The sequence below is a fragment of the Natator depressus genome, chromosome 6 (genome assembly GCF_965152275.1).
Source record: "Natator depressus isolate rNatDep1 chromosome 6, rNatDep2.hap1, whole genome shotgun sequence".
In the NCBI taxonomy this organism is placed as follows: Eukaryota; Metazoa; Chordata; order Testudines; family Cheloniidae; genus Natator; species Natator depressus.
Window position 1 is genome coordinate 58279235 of NC_134239.1, and position 21344 is coordinate 58300578.

The window sequence follows — 21344 nt, forward strand, 5'->3', positions numbered from 1 at the left end:
TACTACCTCTACTCACCAACCCTGGCCTGACTCTTGTTTATGGAGCCTGGCCTTTCACTTCTTCAATCTCCTGCCCAGTGACTTCTGTACCTGGTGGACAGACCCCAGCCCAGTTTTGCTTGCTAGGCAAGACTGCCTATGTCCTAGTCCCTTTCACCGGAGAAGCTGACCCAGGCTGGAGTTCTCCTGAGATGAGTGGGTTTTTGTGAGATCCTGGGTAGAATGACACAACAAGAGAGCCGTGTTTGAGGTGACGTATTGTGGCAATTGGAACCCTGTGTCTGGGGAAGATTCATTAGCATGACCCTGACTTATTTCAAATGCTCCTGCCCCAAACCCTGGTGCCAAAGCAGGAGGCTGATTTCAGTTTGAACAGAGAGAATGAAGCCAAGACAAAGAAAGAGAAGAGTTGCCCCTTGTTTTCCCCAGCTGATCCTGCCTTAAAAACTGATTTTGAAGGTGGCATTAGGGAAGTGAGCTATCGTTTATCAGGAGTGACAGATCTAATCTATAAATTTACATGCTCAGCTGAGGAGTTGGGAGAAAGCGATATCTATCCATTTCTCCCTGGCAGGCTGCCACTAGCACACAAATTTGGCCAGTTCCCCAGAGATGCATCCAGTCTCCAACAGGTCAGAAAATCTGGAAGCATTTTGAGGCCTGAGCAAGTGACAGGGAAATTAGATGGAGGAGCCCTGGAAGGAAGAGAACTTCCTAATTCCACTCATTCCTCCACCCTAGCCTTGCACACACTACCCATGGCAATTCTGACAAGGAGCGGTTCTCCACAGCCTACAGTGCATGAGGGTTCAGTTATCAGTCCACATGCATACTGTACCTTTAAACTCACCATCAAGGTGAGGATCAACAAGTGATGGGTTGTAAAATTGTTGCAATCCAGTAGGAACCGGTTTCCCACACTACTTACAATATATAATGTATATTTTCAAATAAATAGTAATAGTCACTATTTTATGCAGGGCCTACATAAAAACCGTAGTTTGCATGCTCCTTGCTAGCTCTGCAACAAAGAAATGAGGGGTCTGTGGCTCACTAGGCCCCAAGCCCAGTGTGTGCCTTCTGGTGATATTTGGCAGCTATCCAGTAGTGACTGACTAATCTATGATGATGATACATTGACAACACCCCTATGAAATGGGTGAATCATTAGCCCCACTTTATAGATGGAGACCAAGTCAGAGAAGTTAGGTCAAGTTTTCAAAAGCAGGGGATTTGTGGTGCCTCAGTTGTTGGGTGCTCAGCACGAGAGTCCTCATGCCTGACTTTTCAGAGCTGCTGAGCACCTGCAATTCAATTCCCCTTGACTTCAGCTGGAATGGTGGGTACTCAGTGCCTTTGAAAAATCAGGCCCAAGGTGTCTCAAGCTGGGCACCCCAAAATGGAAGCCACTTTTGAAAATGTGTGCTGAAGGGACTTCCCCGAGGTGGTCTCCAGCCACCCCCTGCACCCCTGCCTGCAGCCAGCCCCTGTCTCCAGCCACCCACGCACCCCCTGCCCGCAGCCAGCCCCTGCCGCACCCCCTGCCCTACCTGCACCAGCCCCGCACCCCCTGCCCTGCCCGCAGCCAGCCCCTGCCTCCAGCCACCCCCGCACCCCTTGCCCTACCTGCACCAGCCCCGCACCCCCTGCCCGTAGCCAGCCCCTGCCTCCAGCCACCCCCGCACCCCCTGCCCTGCCCGCACCAGCCCGTCTCCAGCCGCCCCTGTCTCCAGCCACCCCCGCACCCCCTGCCCGCAGCCACCCCCTGCCCTGCCCACAGCCAGCCCCTGCCGCACCCCCTGCCCTGCCCGCAGCCAGCCCCTGCCTCCAGCCACCCCCGCACCCCCTGCCCGCAGCCAGCCCCTGCCTCCAGCCACCCCTGCCTGCATCCAGCCCCTGCCTCCAGCCAGCCCCACACCCCCTTGCCTCCAGCCAACCACGCACCCTCCTGTCTCCAGCTGGCCCCACATCCACTGGTGCCCTGCAATTCCCAGGGCAGTAACCTGCACACCTGCTTCAATGAGTGGGGCATGGAGCAGCTGGGACCCACACATGTGCACACCCTAGGGTGACCAGACAGCAAGTGTGAAAAATCAGGACAGGGGGTGGGGGGTAATAGGAGCCTATATAAGACCCCAAAAATCGGGACTGTCCCTATAAAATTGGGACATCTGGTCACCCTAGCACACCCCCAGGGAGTGGCGGGGACCCATACATGTGAAACGGAGCTCATTTCTAGTTCAGGCCCATCTTTTTTAAAAAAAACTTTAGGCAGGGTTAACATATATCCGTATTTTCCCGGACAGGTCAGGCTTTTTGGTTCTTAAATGGCCGTCCGGGAGGACTTTTTAAATTTTAAAAATTCCTCCCAGGAAAATACGGACGTACGGTAACCCTGTTGGTACAAAAAATACATACTGGGGCACATCCCTTAAATCAGAACTTTTTATAGGGAACCGGTTGCTAAGATTTTGGCAGCTCATCACTGGCCCCAACCATAGTAATCCCACCCCTAACAAGTGTGATGCCTCCAGGTGATGCTCCCTGCCAGGGTTTGCAGCAGCATATTGCTTTCTGCAGCAGCCACTCCTCCCTCCCAAAACACACACACGCCTCTGAGGAACAGAAGCTGAGGGGATTGTTTCACCAAGGGAAAAAAATGAAATCACCAGGGGGGCTCAACACGGCAGCCAGGTTGCCTGTTAAAGGCAGCATAACTAAGAGCCAGTGTAGGCTGCAGGGCTTTATGGGCCCATAAAACACCTCAAGCTGCTACAGAGGCTGGAGGGGATGGGTGGGAAATCTAATTTCACAGGATTTAAAGCAGGTGAGAGAGATATAAATGTGTGTTTTTAATAGTAATTAATGCCACCATTCAGGAGCACTTAGACCCTGGATTCAGATTCGCTTCCAGGGGCCTGCCCAATAAATTATCAGGCGCTGCCCATCTGCTGCACTCTCTGGGAGAGATGCTGCCAAGGGAATAAGCTTGGGGGTGGGAGGAAACAAAGTGACAAAGCCCCTTAGGCTTGATTCCATCAGGGGACAGGCCTCTTCTGAGTGGAGATGGAGGCATCCTTCCCCATCTGCCTGTCCCTGTATTTCCCACAGTAGGAATGCAGATGGGTCACTGCCACACTGATGTTAGCTAGATCTGGTGAGAGTTGCTCAGGATTTTACAGGCGGATGCAGGAAGGCTAGTTATCGCAAAGAGTAGGGAATGTGGTAGACCTGTAGCAGGGCTGGGAACAAGCTGCTCCTAGCAACAACAAGAGGAGACTTCGCCAGTAACCTCTCCAGCTCCTTTCATCAGAGCTGAAGCAGGAGTCAGCCTGAGTGCACAGACCAGGAACACTCATCTGGATGTGCCGTACGCTCCACAATCCTCAGGCCACACAATAAGGGAATCACAGAGCTCCCAGCCCTTGCTAAATGGAGCCTATTCACTCCTGCTTTTCACCTGTGGAAATGACAGGTAAATCCCACACTAGAGTCCTGAAGGCAACACAGGAATGGATTTTACCTACTCACTTGCTCCCATCCCCACTCATGGTAGGACAGCGGTTTCTGTGTGTCTGTGGTGCCCTCTAGTGTCACTGCATTATTACTACACCTTGTATGTTTTAGCCAAACAAATGGCTCTGCAGAGACCTATGTGAGGGCGTTGGCACGGGTGGTGGGGCTTGCGGCCAGCATGGTGGCTTCCAAGATGTATGGGAAGGTTGTCTTCTTCTTGGCATTGGAGGCCACCACCCAGAAGGTGGTGGAGAAGGGCCTCACGGTGGGGGGGCCTCTAAGTCCCCCTCAAGCCCCTGGAGGACCTGGGTGTATGGGTGGTTTTTAACCTCTGTTTTACCCTTCCCTCCCAATGCTGCCCTTCTCCCTTTCCTTTCCACCCTAGGGAAGCCATTCTCCACTATCAGCCCTCTCCTGTTAGGCTGCGAGGACCCCGCCCTCTGTCCTTTTGTTCTGCCGGCAGGTGCAGATTCCGCTACTGCCAGCGGCGCATGATGGAGAGGCTCTTGAGGGGTCCTTTCTGGTGTCCAATCAGGGAGCCCAGTACAGGGTGTATTATTTCTCGGGAGAGGCTCAATGTTTCCTCTGCCGGGCGATGGGGAGGGACTGCTCCTTGACCCAGCACAGAGCGGCACCTGACCTGGGAGGGTGCCAGCACTGGTTGCCCGGTTCCTATTGCTCCCCCCATCTTCCTTTGCCTGCCACCACCTCCTCTTGGGCCCTGGGTGTGGGCTACGTTGCCTAGACTTCTTGGCATTGGGACACTGTGCAGCTATGTGTCCCCATCCCCGGCAGGCGTAACATCTGTATGGGGCCCTACGCATTCCCCGGTCTCTTGGTTTAAGCAGTCTAACGTCATGATCCTCTTCACCCTCAGTGCTCTGACTTTTAATGGCCTCTGGTGGGCCTTCAGCCCTGCTCTTTTTTCACCTGGGCCTTCTTGGGGGCTCAGTTGCCTGAGCTCTGGGGGTTGGTGCTACTAGTTTAACCCAGGGCGCCTCTTCCTTAGCTGGTCGGGTCAGTTCCCTTGCCGTCCTACGCCTCTCTACCAGGGCAACGACCTCGTCGTAGGTGGAGGGTTCGTTCTGGCTTACCCAGGCGCAAAAGTTGGCCGTAGTCCTCGCATGTAACAGTCAATGACCAGAAACTCTTGTATCTTTTCTGGACTCCGAAACTCAGTTCGTAACCACTTTTGTACAAGATGGATGAGGTCATATAATTGGGACTGCAGGGTTTTGTTTTCCTGGTACCTCCACTCGTGATACCGCTGGGCCCGCACTGTGGTCGTTACCCCAGATCTGGCCAGGATCCCTGCTTTCAGCCGGGGGTAGTCTGCTGCAGCCTCTTCAGACATATCATAATATGCCTTCTGAGCCTCCCCACACAGGAATGGAGCGAGGATGCCGAGGCCAAGGCTCTCAAAGGCCAGGAGGTACGCCTCTACATCATCCTCCCGCGTCATTGTCTGCAGTCAATTGCTGGCCCGCATGACCTGTGTCCCATCATGGCCGCGGTTCAGCTCTGTAAGGGCCTTTACCTGGTTTACCAGTTCCCGCAACATAGGATGGTCTTGAGCGGCCTTGTCCATCGACAGGTGATTGGTCTATTGCTGTAGCCGCACTGCCTCCTGTTGGGCAGCTGCCTGGACACGGGTAGCTTCCTGCTGGGCAGCAGTGGCTTGTATCAGTGCCCGCACTTCCTCCTCCATTGTAGTGAAGGGAAAAGAAAAATATTTTTTTTTAAAACACCCTCCTTCTTCTGCTGCGCTGTGCACCCGATCCCACTGCTCACACCAGTGTGACAAAGTTCGTCCTCTGCCTTGGTGGGTCCTGTGCTTATTGGCGGATTTGCTTGCCTCAGAGATTTACGGCTGCCCTCAGTTTGGCCACTTTTGTTAGTGGCTCAAACCTGCCATTCACTCAGCTAACCTCATCACTGGCCAGCATGGGGAAAGGGAGGAGAACAATCCCTGCAGTCTCTGCTGACCCACTTAGTGGGCCAGGGGATAGGCAAGGGACCTTCCCCTCTGGTGGGACCCACAGTCCAGGTCACCTCCTCTTGTCTCAAATAGGGAGTTGATGGGGATGGGGGGAACCCAGGCCCACCTTCTACTCCAGGTTCCAGCCCAGGGCCCTGTGGATTGCAACTGTCTACAGTGTCTCCTGTAACAGCTGTGTGACAGCTACAGCTCCCTGGGCTACTTCCCCATGGCCTCCTCCCAACACCTTCTTTATCCTAACCGCAGGATCTTCCTCCTGAAGCCTGATCACACTTTAATTATTACTATTTTTATTATTACACTTTAATATTAATCGCAATTAATCTCACTTTTAAACAGTAGAATACCAATTGAAATTTACTAAATATTTTCAGATTATGTTCTACATTTTCAAATATATTGATTTCTATTACAACACAGAATACAAAGTGTACAGTGCTCATTTTATATTATTTTTATTACAAATATTTGCACTGTAAAAATGATAAACAAACAAAATAGTATTTTTCAATTTACCTCATACAAGTACTGTAGTGCAATCTCTTTATCGTGAAAGTGTAACTTACAAATGTAGATTTTTTTTTTATACATAACTGCACTCGAAAACAAAACAATGTAAAACTTTAGAGCCTACAAATCCACTCAGTCCTACTTCTTGTTCAGCCAATTGCTAAGACAATCAAGTCAGTTTACATTTACAGGAGATACTGCTGTCTGCATCTTATTTACAATGTCACCTGAAAGTGAAAACAGGCATTCACATGGCACTTTTGTAGCCGGTGTTGCAAGGTATTTACGTGCCAGACCTGCTAAACATTCATATGCCCCTTCATGCTTTGGCCACCATTCCAGAGGACATGCTTCCATGCTGATGATGCTCATTAAAAAAATAACGCGTTAATTAAATTTGTGACTGAACTCCTTGGGGGAGAATTGCATGTCTCCTGTTCTGTTACCTGCATTCTGCCATATATTTCATGTCTCGGTTGATGACCCAGCACATGTTCATTTTAAGAATACTTTCACAGCTGATTTGACAAAATGCAAAGAAGGTACCAATGTGAGATTTCTAAGGATAGATAGGTTTAAGAATCTGAAATGCCTTCCAAAATCTGAGAGGGATGAGGTGTGGAGAATGCTTTCAGATGTCTTAAAAGAACAACACTCCAATGCGGAAACTACAGAACCCGAACTACCACAAAAGAAAATCAACCTTCTGCTGGTGGCATCTGACTCAGATGATGAAAATGAACATGCATCTGTCCACTCTGCTTTGGATCATTATCGAGCAGAACCCGTCATCAGCATGGACGCCTGTCTCTGGAATGGTGGTTGAAGCATGAAGGGACTATAAATCTTTAGCACATCCGGCACATAAATATTTTGCAATGCCGGCTACAAGAGTGCCATGCGAACGCCTGTTCTCACTTTCAGGTGATATTGTAAGCAAGACATGGGCAGCATTATCTCCTGCAAATTGTAACCAAACTTGTTTGTCTGAACAATTGGCTGAAGTAGGACTGAGTGGACTTGTAGGTTCTAAAGTTTTACATTGTTTTATTTTTGAATGCAGTTATTTTTTGTACATAATTCTACATTTGTAAATTCAACTTTCATTATAAAGAGATTGCACTACAGTACTTGTATTAGGTGAATTGAAATATACTATTTCTTTTGTTTTTTATAGTGCAAATATTTGTAATCAAAAATTAAGTGAGCACTGTACACTTTGTATTCGGTGCTGCAATTGAAATCAATATATTTGAAAATGTAGAAAACCTCCAAAATATTTAAATAAATGGTATTCTATTATTGTTTAACAGTGCGATTAATCACGATTATTTGTAGTCGCATGATTAATTGTGATTAGTTTTTCAATTGCTTGACAGCCCTATTTTATATTAATTTTAATTTATTTTAGGCTGCTCCAACATTTTCAATTTGCAACATGCTGCAGAGCTCTGTATTGAAAATGCATCACTATTGTTAGAAGCTGTCAGGTGGAAGACAGAGTTTTTGCTCATGAGTAGTGGACAGTTGGGTTTTGGTACATGGGGAAGCAGTTTGGGATTGTGAGTAATCACATTGCTGGGTGTCAGAATGATTAGCAGTGGAATATTTAACAGTGTTGACAACTACACTTGTGTGGTTAGATTTCAAAGTTAACACACCATTGAAAAGAATGGGACAGTTCACACCCCTCAGAACTATCTTTTCAGGCTAGCCCAAGACGCAGGTAAATATCACTGTATAAGTTCCAAAGTCCCACTGGAAAGGTTTTATATGCAACTATAAAGACTAGAAACTTGTTTTTTAAATGAGGCTTTGTTTCTGGAGCACAAATCTGCAGCAAAGAATAGCCTGCAGTAAAATCCACACCTACAGAATCACTGAGCACACAGGGCCATGATTGACTCTGAATAGCACAGGATGTTGAGTGAGGGCAGCAGCACCTGTTCCAGGAATATCCGCCTTATCAGTTACTTCCTTGATGCTGTGACCTGTGTAATGAAGAGGTAGGCCGGGGGTGGCCAACCTGTGGCTCCGAAGCTGCATGCAGCTCTTTAGAGGTTTATATGTGGCTCCTTGCATAGGCACTGACTCCGAGGTTGGAGCTACAGATGCCAACTTTCCAGTGTGCTGGGGGGTGCTCACTGCTCAACCCCCTGCTCTGCCCCACACCCTGCCCCCACTCCACCCCTTCCCTTCCCCCAAGCCTGCCGTGCCCTCACTCCTCCCTGCTCTCCACCAGAGCCTCCTGCGCACTGCGAAACAGCTGATTGCGGCAGGTGGGAGGCGTGGGGAGGGAGGGACAGGCATTGATTGGTGGGGCTGCCAGTGGGTAGGAGGCACTGGGAGCTGGAGGGGGGTTGCGGATGGGGGGGCTGCTGACATATTACTGTGGCTCTTTGGCAATGTTCGTTGTAAATTCTGGCTCCTTCTCTGGCTCAGGTTGGCCATTTCTGATGTAGGCTGTTCCATGACAGGATGACCTCTGTTCTATTCTTACTTACCAGTCTCAACACAATAGGAGTTGTTATTAATTAACCCCAAATGTAGCAAGGGAGCATGGCCTCCCTCCGAGACTGACAGGGAGGAACCCCCTCTAACCCTCTGGTGAGCAAATCCAGGCAAGCCATGCCCACCCCACCAAAAGCAGAGGAACAGAACAAGAAGTATAAAAGGTGGGCCCTGCAACTCAGTTGGGCTGGAGCGGTGAAGAAGACAGATGCCTCCCACCTGCTGCTGGAGTGGGAACCTGAAGGGGAACTCTGCAGCTCTGAGGAGCCAAAGGGATTTCCAGTTGATGAGAATGCCAAGGAGCTGCTGGGACTGCTACTAGCAGCCTAGCCTAGGTGAGACAGAAGACTCCCATGAGACATATGTACACAGCGAGGGGGTTGTAGGAAGTAGCCCAGGGAAACCAGGCTATAGTCCAATTGTGTGGCCAGAATCTTGGTCAGTGTGTTTCGGTGAGATCCCCACTGACCAAGTGGCGGAGCCCTCTGCTACAGTTAGAGCCCTGGGCTGGGACCCAGTGGAGTAGGGTGGGCCCAGGTCCTCCTACCCCCTGTTGCCAACCCCACCCCAGGGGTGGCAGCTCCCCACCTTAGGCCAAGAGGCTGGTGTTTGTCTGCCATCTGCCTGAGTCTGGATGTCAGGCAAGAAACTGTTTGTTGCTCTGCCCCACCTGGGGAGGGAATGAGGCCCCTAGACTGTTTGGTGCTCCTTCCTGCCTGGGGTGGGTGCTGAGGCCCTTAGACTGTTTGGTGCTCCACCCTGCCTGGCCTGAGCCTTGGACTACTTACTGTTTGGCCCTGCCTAGAGGGTCAGGGCCTCAGAGACCGCTACTTCCCCAGTAGACAGAGGCGCAGCAGCGAGGGGGTATGGCCTCCCTCCAAGACTGATGGGGAGGGATGGCCACAACCCCCTACACCAAATTTTTTGTGCTATAGGTAGGGCCCTACCAAATTCACGGTGCATTTTAGTCAATTTCACAGTCATAGGATTTTTAAAATAATCAATTTCATGATGTCAGATATTTAAATTTGAAATTTCACAGTGTTGTAACTGTTGGGGTCCTGACCCAAAAAGGGGTAGTGGTGGGAGTTCCCAAGGTTTTTGTAGGGGGCTTGTGGTATTGCCACCCTTACTTCTGCACTACTGCTGGCAGTGATGCTGCCTTCAGAGCTGGGCAGCTGGAGAGCGGCAGCTGCTGGCCGGGACCCCAGATTGGACGGCAGCGCTACTGCCAGCAGCAGCGCAGAAGTAAGGATGGCCTGGTATGGTACTGCTACCCTTACTTCTGCACTGCTGCCTGCAGAGCTGGGCCCTCAGCCAGCAGCCACCACTCTCCAGCCATCCAGATCTGAAAGTAGCATAGAAGTCAAGGTGGCAATAACATGACCCACCTACAATAACCTTGTAACCCCCCGACAACCTGTTTTTGGGTTGTGACCCCCAGTTTGAGAAACGCTGGTTTCCCCTGTGAAATCCATATAGTATAGGGTAAAAGTACACACAAGACCAGATTTCACAGTCCATGACATGTTTTTCACGACCGTGAATTTGGTAAGACCCAAACTATAGGCTGTAGTACAAAGGTGTCAAACACTCAGTCCACTTAATATATTTCTGTTGTCCACATGACATTCAGATTCTGCAGAATCCAATCTCTTATTTAAAAGTAAGTTTCCAGGCTTTGTGAATGCAAAGAAAATCTTCCAAATGTGAAGCAAGTATAGATTGATGCAGCACTGTCTTCTTGAGTCTGCAGATAGCCTGAAACAATGAGATATGATCTCCCCCACCCATACAAAACTCATTAGGATGTTGATTCTCAAGTGTAAGGATGACACTTTAAATGTCAGCATTAACTATCTCATCTGTGATCGTTTTAGCAAATGGAATAGAGAAGGGATTGGAATGAGGCACCTCTGGTGTGGAAACTGGGAGTTGCTGCAAGGAAGAAAATGCAGAGGGAAGAAAGGGAGAGAACAAAAAGACAGGGAAATGGGAAAGAAATGAATTCATGGATTTTAAATCCCTAAGAAACTCTCATCTAATCTTATCTGTCTGCATTATACTGGCCATAGAATATTACCAGTAATTCCTGCATCAAGACCATACCTTCTGGTTGAATGAGAGCATATGCTTTTAGAAAGACATTGCAGCTTGATTTAAAGACTTTGAGTGATAAAGGACATGATGACTTCTTCAAGTCATTCACATGATTAATTATCCTCACGGTTAGAAATTGACAACTTACTTCTGAATTTGTCTAGCTTCAGCATTCTATTACTGGGTCTTTCTGTCCCTTTTTCTGTTAGATTAAAGAGCTGTCTATTATCAGACATGTATTTCCCATGTAGATATTGATAGATCATGATCAAGTCACCTCTTAAGCATCTTTTGAATAGACTAAATAGATTGAGCTTCTTAAATCTTTCACAATAAGACATTTTAAATAGAGAAAGGAGAAGAGGGAAAGAAGAACAACAAAGAACAGAAACAGCAAGTATTCTGAAGATGAAACAGCTTTCAGGATCAATGCTGAATGTGACAATAAGGTCTGAAGAAATAATAACAACATGTTTAATTAGTAGATGTGAGCCATATTTGACCCTTGATCTTTGTGCAAACCTCCCATTGATGTCCATGGGAGTTCCCCAGTAGATTGAAGGGAGTATGTAAGGGCTGCCCCTAATTAGAAATGGAATTCGGCCCTCTCCATAGGAGTTTGACACCTTTGCTGTAATATCTTCCTACAGCAATAATGGGGAGAGGGGAAGGGGCGATTTGTTTCTCCCTCTCCAACAGCCAAAGTGCCCAACAAGAGGCCCTTGTCTGGGCACTAGCATTCTCTAACAATTATTATTTTTTCTGTTGCGGTAGTACCTGGGAATGATTGGTACAGCCCCTACAGTGTATCCCTGTGAAGACACTGCTGTTTTTCTATTCTATTCTCTAGCATCACATGACAAATCTGACTCATCAGAGCAGGCCAGGAGAAAAGCTCCTTTTAGTTTAGTTTGGTGCCAGTCAGAGCAGAGTTGCTGCTCTGTCAGTGGAGCCAGGCTGCAAAATGGGTCACACCATTCCCATGGGACACTAAAAATATACAGGAGTCACTCTTTCTTACCCACGCTACTTGATTCCCAGGCAAAGCACAATGTAATGGTAATAGTAATGAGGTTTATTGCAGCTCTGAGGAGCCCAGTTTCTAGAATGGTTTAGCACTGATCCTGTAATCAGCTCCTCCTTTGTGTGACCATTGACTGTGCAGTTCCAATTGCAGGATTTTGCGGATTACCATGGTAGGCAGCCAACAGCTGTCAAAGGGTAGCCATAGCACTGTCGTGGTGGGGGAATGGAGAGGGTAGGTCTAACAGGCTCCTTCAAGCAGATATTACTTCTGGGGGAATTCTGCATTATTGTGAGTGTGCATAATTAATGAACTGTGCATATTTTTAATTTTTTGCACAGAAAAAAGCTTTTGTGGAAATGTTGCTGCAGTTCTGCTTTTGCCCACCAGAGGGTGCTGTGGTGCAAGAACAGCAGCTGCTCCCAGCAGAAAATAACTTCTGCAGTTCCGGATTTTGCCCACCAGAGGGCGCTGTGGCAATAGAACACAGCAGCAGCAACTCCCGGCCAGCTAGGGAAGAGAAAGAGCGTGCCTTCTTCACAGTGCCTGTAAGGCCAGGTCAGGAGACAAGGGCTATGGGGAGACAAACAGCGTGGCATGCTGGGGGCGGGGGTCAGACAGGGGATCATAACGGTTAATGGGGGAGGACAGACTGGGGCAGGGGCTGAATGGGAGTGGAGGCACAGGGCCACAGGGGGGAGGGAAGTACAGAGCCACATGGTGATGGGGGAGGGGGTGCAGAGCTACATAGGGACAGGGCAGTGGCTGAGTGGAGGCACAGAGACACATGGGGAAAGGGGGAGGGGGTACAGAGCCACATAGGGACAGGGCAGTAGCTGAGTGGGGGCACAGAGACACATGGAGATGGGGGGTGCAGAGCTACATAGGGACAGGGGAGTGGCTGAGTGGGGGCACAAAGACACATGGTGACACAGGGAGGGGGTACAGGGACACCTAGGGACAGAGGGTGGCTGAGAGGGGGGCACAGAGACACATGGGGACAGGAGAGGGGGGTACAGAACCACATAAGGACAGGGGAGTGGCTGAGTGGGGGCACAGAGATACATGGGGATAGGGGAGGGGGTGCAGGGACACATGGGGATGGGGGGAGCAGGTGTCTGAATGCGGGCAAAAGGATACATGGGGGTGCAGAAACAGCTGGGATCAGGGGCAGTTGTGCCTGACTGAATGGGAGAGGCTAGGGGTTAGCCAGGGTCTCCATGGGGGAAGCTACCTAACAATCCCTCCCTGCTCCCCCCCACCAAAAAAACCTGTTCATACTTTTCCCACCCATACCCAACAATCCTCCAAGTTCACACCCAGGCTCCTTCACAGCAATTTATTTCCCTCTCCCTCAGCTTCTCCATTACCCCTGACTCCCCCAAGCCTTTGCACTGCTTCTGAGGTGTGCAGGAAATACATTCTGTATTGTAGTTTAAATGAATTATTACTCAGAGTTCTGTATTAATATGCCTAGTAAGGAATCTATTTGTCAAAAAACCATTTCCTGAATCTTCTTTGTTGTCTGTATTGTTACAGACAGACTTGCTGACAGGTATTTTTGAAATAAATGACCAAAAATAATTGAAATTGGTGTGATTATATTGTATTATTTTGACAAATAAAATATGCAGAATTTTAAAATATTGTGTGCATAATTTTTTATTGCAGAATTCCACCAAGAGTAAGATATTTTACAAACATTAGAACATAAGATAAGCTATTACCAGCAGGAGAGTGGGGTGGGGGGGAGAGAAAACCTTTTGAAGTGATAAACACCCATTTTTTCATGATCTGTATGTATAAAAACATCCTCACTGCATTTTCCACTTTTATGCATCCGATGAAGTGAGCTGTAGCTCACGAAAGCTTATGCTCAAATAAATTGGTTAGTCTCTAAGGTGCCACAAGTACTCCTTTTCTTTTTGCGGATACAGACTAACACGGCTGTTACTCTGAAACATAAGAACTGCCATATTGGATCAGACCAATGATCCATCTAACCCTATCTAGGGTTGCCAACCCTCCAGGGTTGTTCTGATGTCTCCAGTAATTAAAGATTACACCATGTGATGAAACCTGCAGGAATACGTCCTACCAAAATTGACAACCCTATCAGTATTCTGTCACTGACAGTGGCAGTACCAGGGCTTCAAGGTTCTCCCAAGCAGGGGGTTGCAGCTCTGACCATCTTGGCTAATAGCCATTGATGGACCTATCCTCCATGAACTTATCTAGTACTTTTTTGAACGCTGTTATACTTTTGGCCATCACAACATCACATGGCAATGAGTTCCATAGGTTAACTGTGCACTGTGTAAAGAAGTACTTCCTCTTCTATGTATTAAACCTGCTGCCTATTAATTTCATTGGGTGACCACTGCTTTTTGTATTGTATTGTATTTCACCATTCCCTTTTTCCACGCCATTCATGATTTTATAGAGCTCTATCATATTCCCCCCTTCGTCATCTCTTTTCTAAACTGAACAGCCCTAATCTTTTTAGTCTCTGTATATGGAAGCCATTCCATACCCTTGATGAGCTTTGTTGCTCGTCTTTGAACCTCTTCCAGTTCCGCTATACCAGGGGTGGGCAAACTTTTTGGCCCGAGGGCCACATCGGGGAATAGAAATTGTATGGCAGGCCATGAATGCTCACAAAATTGGGGTTGCAGTGTGGGAGGGGGTGCAGGCCCTGGGGTGCAGGCTCTGGGGTGAGGATGGGGATGAGGAGTCAGGTGCAGGAGTGTGCTCTGGGCTGGGATTGAGGGGTTTGGAGAGCGGGAGGGGGATCAGGGCTGGGGCAGGGTGTTAGGGTATGGGGAGAGCAAGGGATGCAGGCTCCGAGCGGCACTTACCTCAAGCGGCTCCTTGGAAGCTGTGGCAAGTCCCTTCTCCGCTCCTATGCGGAGGCGCAGCCAGGCAGCTCTGCACACTGCCCCATCCGCAGGCACCGCTCTGCAGCTCCCATTGGAGCGTGTAGGAGCCGGAGCGGGGCCATGCCACGGCTTCCAGAAGCTGCGTGGTGCAGCCCTGACCCAGCACCCTAGCAGGAGCACTGGAGCAGGGGGCCACTTAAAATGGCTCGCGGGCCGCATCTGGCTTGCAGCCCGTAGTTTGCTCACCTCTGCGCTATACCCTTTTTGAAATGGGGCAAGCAGAATTGGTCACAGTTCAGTGGGTTTGCACCCATGGATTTTTGTAGTAGGATTGTGATATTTTCTGTTTTACTTTCTATCCCTTTCTTAATGGTTCCTAAACATTAGCCAGATTGTGCTCAGAATTTTTTTATTATTTCAGTGGAAACGTTGTTGCTTAGGTTTAAAAGTCACGCTCAAGGCTGGCCCAAAATTAAGGGATTGTATAAATGGGCTTTAGCAAGACAGGAACGATCACAGACAATTTGGATTGAAAAAAATCCCGCTGGAAACGGCTTTCCTTGCCCTTGCCGTGTTTCCGACCCAAACGTTATTGTGGCCTTGGGCAGGTGAGAGGGAGCCGGGCTGCACTTGCAGGTGTCCCCAAGGGAGGGAGGGAGGAGGCGGGCAGCAGCGAACGGGAGTGTGACGCCTAATCCCCGGGGGGCGTGAATCAAGGGCCCCGGGGTAGCAGGCGGGGCTGCAGGTGCAGGATCAGGAAGCGACAGCGCTCCGGAAAGCCAGGTCGCAGCAGCAGCAGGAGGAGGAGCCCCCTGCACAGGAGGAAGGTGAGCGACAGATCAGAGTGCGAGGGGCTCCGGGACCGGGACCCCGGGCAGGGCGGTGGGTGTCTGAGACAGGGACGTGGCTCTGGCAGGACACGTCCCCTTTAAGCTGTTACCACGGCGCAGCGCCTGTGTGGGCGGAGCCGAGCGCTGGGGCGGGTGAGGAAGTGAGCGCGGCGGCTCCTGCCAGGTCCCTGGCTCCAGCCTCCGCCTGTGCGACCCTGCGCCCCACGGTGTGTCCCCGCTGCGCTGCAGCGCACAGGGGCGCACTCGGTCCCAGCAGCGCAGGGGGGCTGCCCCTCTCCGCGCAGGGATCCCGCGCCGCCTGGCTGACCCCAGCTTCTCTGCTTCCCCCCCCTCTGCACCTCTGTCATGAACAGGACGCAGCTAAAGCGCTCTGGGATCCTCAGGATGGCTCTGAGCGGCTCCTCTGACTCCCTGCTGCAGCAGGAGGAGGGTGGCGGCAGCAGCAGCAGGGAGACCCCCTTCCTGTTGAAGGCTGTCCAGATCGCCTTGGTAGTCTCTCTCTACTGGTTCATCTCCATCACCATGGTCTTCCTCAATAAGTACCTCCTGGACAGCCCCTCGCTGCGCCTCGACACCCCGCTCTTTGTCACCTTCTATCAGTGTGCTGTCACCGTCTTCTTCTGCAAGGCCCTCAGCCTGCTGGCCTCCTGCTGCCCACTGGGCTACCTGGACTTCCCCTCCATCCGCATGGACCTCAAGGTGTCCCGCAGCATCCTCCCCCTCTCTGTGGTCTTCATCAGCATGATCACCTTCAACAACCTGTGCCTCAAATATGTTGGTGTGGCCTTCTACAACGTGGGGCGCTCGCTCACCACTGTCTTCAATGTCCTGCTCTCTTATCTGCTCCTCAAGCAAACCACCTCTCTGTATGCCCTGATAACCTGTGGGGTCATTATAGGTGAGTAGAGCCTGTTGAGTCTGGCTATACCTGTGTGTCCAGTTTGATGTCTTGCAACAGCTCAAAAGTGGATGAACTTCAAAGGTGACCTTCAAGGAAAAAATAGTTGAGCTTATACCTTTCCTCCTTCCCCTTTCCGCCCCTCTGCCCCCCAATTTATGGAGAAACAGAGCCTGGGAGGTTTTTGGAGACGTTTGTTTTGTTTTTTGTTTGTCTTGTAAAGTATGCCCCCTTTTTTTTAACTTTAGAAATTTGGTTTCTCTGTAGGCTGGAAGACTCTCTAGTGACTGGAAAAGCAGAGAAATAATGACAGCCCTAGAGCCAAGAGAGTGAAAGTTGAGCAACTGATAGAAGTTTTAGTTAGACTGGTTTACTTCTTAGGGAGTTTTCAGTTCTTAAGCATTAAAAAAAAAACCTCAAACAAAACCAGTGAAGACAAGATTTGACATTCCTGAGATTGTAAAGATTATAAAAACAAAACAAACAAACAAAAACCCAAAGAGGAGAACCTTAACCTTGGTGCTGCACTCGGGTCATCTTCCTCCATATAAGGTGGTGGGGAGAAAGAGTCACAGACCCATTTAAAAGCAACTAGCAATGGATTTTTTTAAGGGAGCTGTGTGTAGTGTTTGGATCTCTGGTGTCTCTAATTCCCTTTCAGTATGTCATTAATTCTGTATGGTTGCAGGTGGGTTCTGGCTGGGAATAGACCAAGAGGGAGCAGAGGGCACTCTGTCATGGGTCGGCATAATCTTTGGGATCCTGGCAAGTCTCTGTGTCTCACTCAATGCCATCTACACCAAAAAAGTGTTGCCTGCCGTGGATGGCAGCATCTGGCGCCTGACCTTCTACAACAATATGAACGCTTGTGTTCTATTCTTGCCCCTCATGCTGCTGCTCGGTGAGTTCCACACCCTCTACCATTTTGACAAGCTGGGGAACCCTGGTTTCTGGGGCATGATGACCCTGGGAGGAGTGCTCGGCTTTGCAATCGGTTACGTGACGGGACTCCAGATCAAGTTCACCAGCCCACTCACCCACAATGTGTCTGGGACGGCCAAGGCCTGTGCCCAGACAGTGCTGGCTGTCTGCTACTATGAGGAGACCAAAAGCTTCCTGTGGTGGACGAGCAACATGATGGTTCTGGGAGGCTCCTTTGCCTACACGTGGGTGAAAGGGCTGGAGATGAAGAAGGCACAGGAGGAATCCACTCCAAAAACAGGCGAGAAAAATGGGACTGGCGTCTAGGCCAGCTCCAGTCTGCACCTCTGCTGCTGTGCCTATGGAGTAGAGCTTCAATGGGAAAGAAGCCAGGATCAGAAACCTTCAGGGCAGGAAAACATTGAACTATGCAGTGCATAGGAAGGGGTGTCGAGAGTGAAACCAAAGGTGTCCCATGTATACAGTGTGTTTACTAAAATTGTGATGGGGAGGAGAATGTTACTTCCTTTGGATTTCACCCTGTTTCTTGAACAGGAGAGGGCATTTGTTGATGGGACGAGGGTGTATTAGGGGAACCTTCTGTCAGTACTGGGGCTTTTTTAAACTGCTGCTACCATTTAAACACCATATGGACACCGAACTGCTCCCCTGGTGATGGAGAGGGAAAAGGGCATGAGGTGTAACTGGGAACAGATAATGGCTACTTCTAGATTAGCCACGAATTGAAGTGGTGAGATCTTGCACCTAAATGTAGGGGAGGGGCAGGTAGCCAGACTTTCCAGGCTACTCCTGCCTCCTATTATAAGTAAGGTTAAGATTTTGTCACAGTTATTTTTAGTAAAAGTCACAGACAGGTTGTGGGCAATAAACACAAATTTACGGAAACCTACGACCTGTCTGTGACTTTTACTAAAAATAATGGGAGGGCAAATAGGGGATGACTGAAGCCTGGGGGTGGGGATGGAGAACAAGAGCCTGAGCACTGCTGCAGGGAAGGGGGACAGCACCTGCCGCCTGAGGGCCAAGCCCTCCCCGCCGGCAGCTGAGGGCTGCGGGGGAGGGGAGACACGGTGGCTGATAGCTCTGGCCCCACCACCCTGGGCTGAGGCAGAAAACGTCATAGAGGTCTCCGGAAGTCACGGAATCTGTGACCTCTGTGACATAACCTAGCTTTAATTATAAATGAAAATGGATGTCCTTCCTGTTCCTACACCATTGCAATATACACTTGGAAATCCCCTCACCAACAGTTCTGGGACCTCTAAATTGCCTGTCCAAGGACACAGTATTTCCTGGTGTGGATCCTTCAAGGTTGTATATTAACTCTGTTTTTCTCCCACGCCCAAGGGGTTTGCTTGTCCAATAAATGACTAAAAGGATGGAAAAGGATTTTTATCAGACTTCCAAAAGCTAGCAACATTCCTTGTGTTGGACAGGGGAGTGGTGCTGGCCCTTTCACATAATATTGCTGGGTCCTTCCTTTACTGGGTACCTGGGACTCTGCGTTGGTGAAAGAGTAGCTGGCTCTCTTTTCTTGTGGGTTTCTGAACCATTTGCTGTTCTGGGGTGAGTACCCCATAATAATGAATTGGGGAATTCAAGACATTTCTCATTGGCCTTCTGTATTAGGGATAGAGTTGCCTTTCTGGCAATAATGCTCTCATAATTAGGCCAGTTCCAGGGTGTATTGCTCTCTGCCCCTCAATGGTTGCCTTACCTGGGGATCCTCACTAGAAGGGGTGCCAACTGCGTGAAAACTGATGCTTGAGCATGGAAAATGCCATAATTCAGCTGTACCAAGAACTAACTGGGAAGTTGCAACTCTTTTACCAAGAAATCCCAGAGGAGGGGTGAATGCAGTTGGGCTGAATTCATATCCAGGCTCCCACTTAAGAGTCTGATTAGCACAGAAACCTCTGTGTCCCACCCTGTCTCATTCAAGTGCCATTGTGGCTACAGCAGAGCTACCTTTTTCTCATCTTGATTCAGATATCGATTCTTCCTCCCTACTAAATACTGTTTCAGCTTTATCTAACCTTTGAGCTCCTTCACCTTCCAAGGATTACTAAAGTGGGGCATGGCGAGAGCTGGTGTGATCTATCCCGCTGTGCCCTAAAAAGTCCCAAAGAGTACCAGGCCATTATTATGAAAGCAGTAGGACATTTTTTTTCTCTCTCTCCTTCCTCCACTCCTCCTCTTGCTGGGTGAATTGTTCCTGATTCCAGGAGCCTAAACCTCACTGGAGTTCTGAATCACAGTTGCCTTATTGAAGGCCTCATTTTTTTTGGTCGGGGGATGAATTTTTTTCCATGGTCTCTGTTAATTAGTTTTTCTACTGGGATACATTTTAGGTTGCAAATACCAACCTGTGATTGTCAAACTTGTTTAATAAAAGTGTGGATTGGAACCTTGGGGACTGTTTTGGTCTGCAGAGCTGGTAAAGTGTGCAAGATAAATAGTGGTTTCTGCAGTGCTCCTAGTACACAGGGAGACCCTATATTCCTTCTACTTGCTTCAGCATGGTAGCAGTCCTGGCCTTTCACTATTGCCTGTCTCTGAATCTGACACTGAATTGTCATTGTAGGCGTAGCCTCTCCCCTCAGACTTGTTGGCCTGTAATCACGTTCTGAGAGCCATAGTTTCATGTTTGTTAAGTGATGAGGTCTCGTATCAGTGGAATTGCTGAGATTTTCAGCACCGAGCTCAGATGTGGCTGCATGAAGGACATTACCCTTCTCCCTCCATGCATATTCGCTGCTGTGTGTGTGGATAGGACTCACTCCTGTGTTCTGCAAGGAATTGTTCTGGTAGTATGGTCTCAAGCAACCAGCACCATGTCACCATACAGATTCTGGGTGCTTCCTGAGTGCCTCAGATAATAGTAAAAAGAAAAGGAGTATATTTGTGGCACCTTAGAGACTAACAAGGTGCCACAAGTACTCCTTTTCTTTTTGCGAATACAGACTACCACCGCTGCTACTCTGAAACCTGTCAGATAATAGTGGTTGTGCAGTCACTAAGCAGGTAGTCTGTCCTTCTTAAGAGTGCTGTGTTGGGAATCCCCCATTATCTGTATCCCCCATAGTTGCCCTCTATGCATCACAGGACCAATTTCCCTGGGATTCACAGGACAGTGGTTTTCAACCTGTGGTCTGCGGACCCCCGAGGATCTACAGACTATGGCTAAGATCTCCAAAGGGGTCTGCACCTGCTTTTGAAATTTTTTAGGGGTCTGCAAATAAAAAAAGGTTGAAAATCACTGCGCTCGGAGAAGGATTTCTCAGCCTGAATAACCCTTTTGGCTCTAGTCAGGTGTGTGTCTCACCTGGATTTCCCAGAAGTTGTGGACACAGCTACACTTTGTTAGCACTGCTCACAGAGGTCACTGAGGAACGAGGAGGATGGGAGGCAAATTAGATAGAACACTGGGTTTTAAAAACAGTGTTGCCAACTCTCGTGATTTTAAGATCAGACTTGTGATAGTCTTTTTCTTAAAGCCCTTGACCCCGAAATCATGTGAACAGGATTGAATCTTTCCTTAAAAAAAATTCAGTCCTTGAGATTAGCTTGAAACCTTCAACCCTGAAGGCAGCGACCCACAATTCCCAGCGTGTGGCTCTCTGTAAATCTCATGAGGTTTGGGGCCTAGGAACGTGTGGCGTCCTTGGGGGCGGCAAGGCCACTCTCGCTGTGTAGCGGCGCCGGGGCTGCCCGCCAGGAGTCTGCAGTGTGAACGGCGCTGAGCGGAGGGGCGCAGGCTCGGGGCTCGTGCAGCCGGGCTGTGGCGATCACTGGGCGCCGCGGGGTTCTCTATTCCCAGGCAGCTAATGCCGGCCAGACGGCAGCCGCGTGGGGCCCCATCGCAGTAACAGACACCGGTCCTGCGCGGGACCAGCCCCGCCCCAACCGGCCCCCGTAGGCCTGTTCTCCCCCCTCGCCCTCTTCCTCCTGACCCATCGGCGCAACCCACGACTCGCCGCAGCCACGCCCCCTCGGCACGCGGCAGGAACGTGCCGCTGAGGGTTTGCCCAATGGACTCCCCGGCCAATGACGGGCGATGTGGGCGGGGCGCCGGAGGCGGCCCGGGCGAGCGGGTGGGGCGGGAGTCAGGGTC

At 49.7% G+C, this 21344-nt stretch overlaps 1 protein-coding gene across 2 annotated transcripts; it reads left to right on the forward strand.

Moving 5' to 3' along the window:
- The first annotated feature begins 15308 nt into the window (after positions 1-15308).
- Positions 15309-19623, forward strand: SLC35C1 (solute carrier family 35 member C1). 2 transcript variants are annotated; one of them, XM_074957019.1, is made up of 3 exons: positions 15309-15366; positions 15744-16288; positions 16977-19623. In XM_074957019.1, the coding sequence occupies exons 2-3, from the start codon at positions 15775-15777 to the stop codon at positions 17534-17536; spliced, it is 1074 nt and encodes a 357-aa protein (XP_074813120.1). In that variant the 5' UTR covers positions 15309-15366; positions 15744-15774; the 3' UTR covers positions 17537-19623. The 2 variants fall into 2 exon arrangements, with proteins under 2 accessions (XP_074813120.1, XP_074813119.1); XM_074957018.1 differs by lacking the exon at positions 15309-15366 and having other exon boundaries at positions 15524-16288.
- The last annotated feature ends 1721 nt before the right edge of the window (positions 19624-21344 follow it).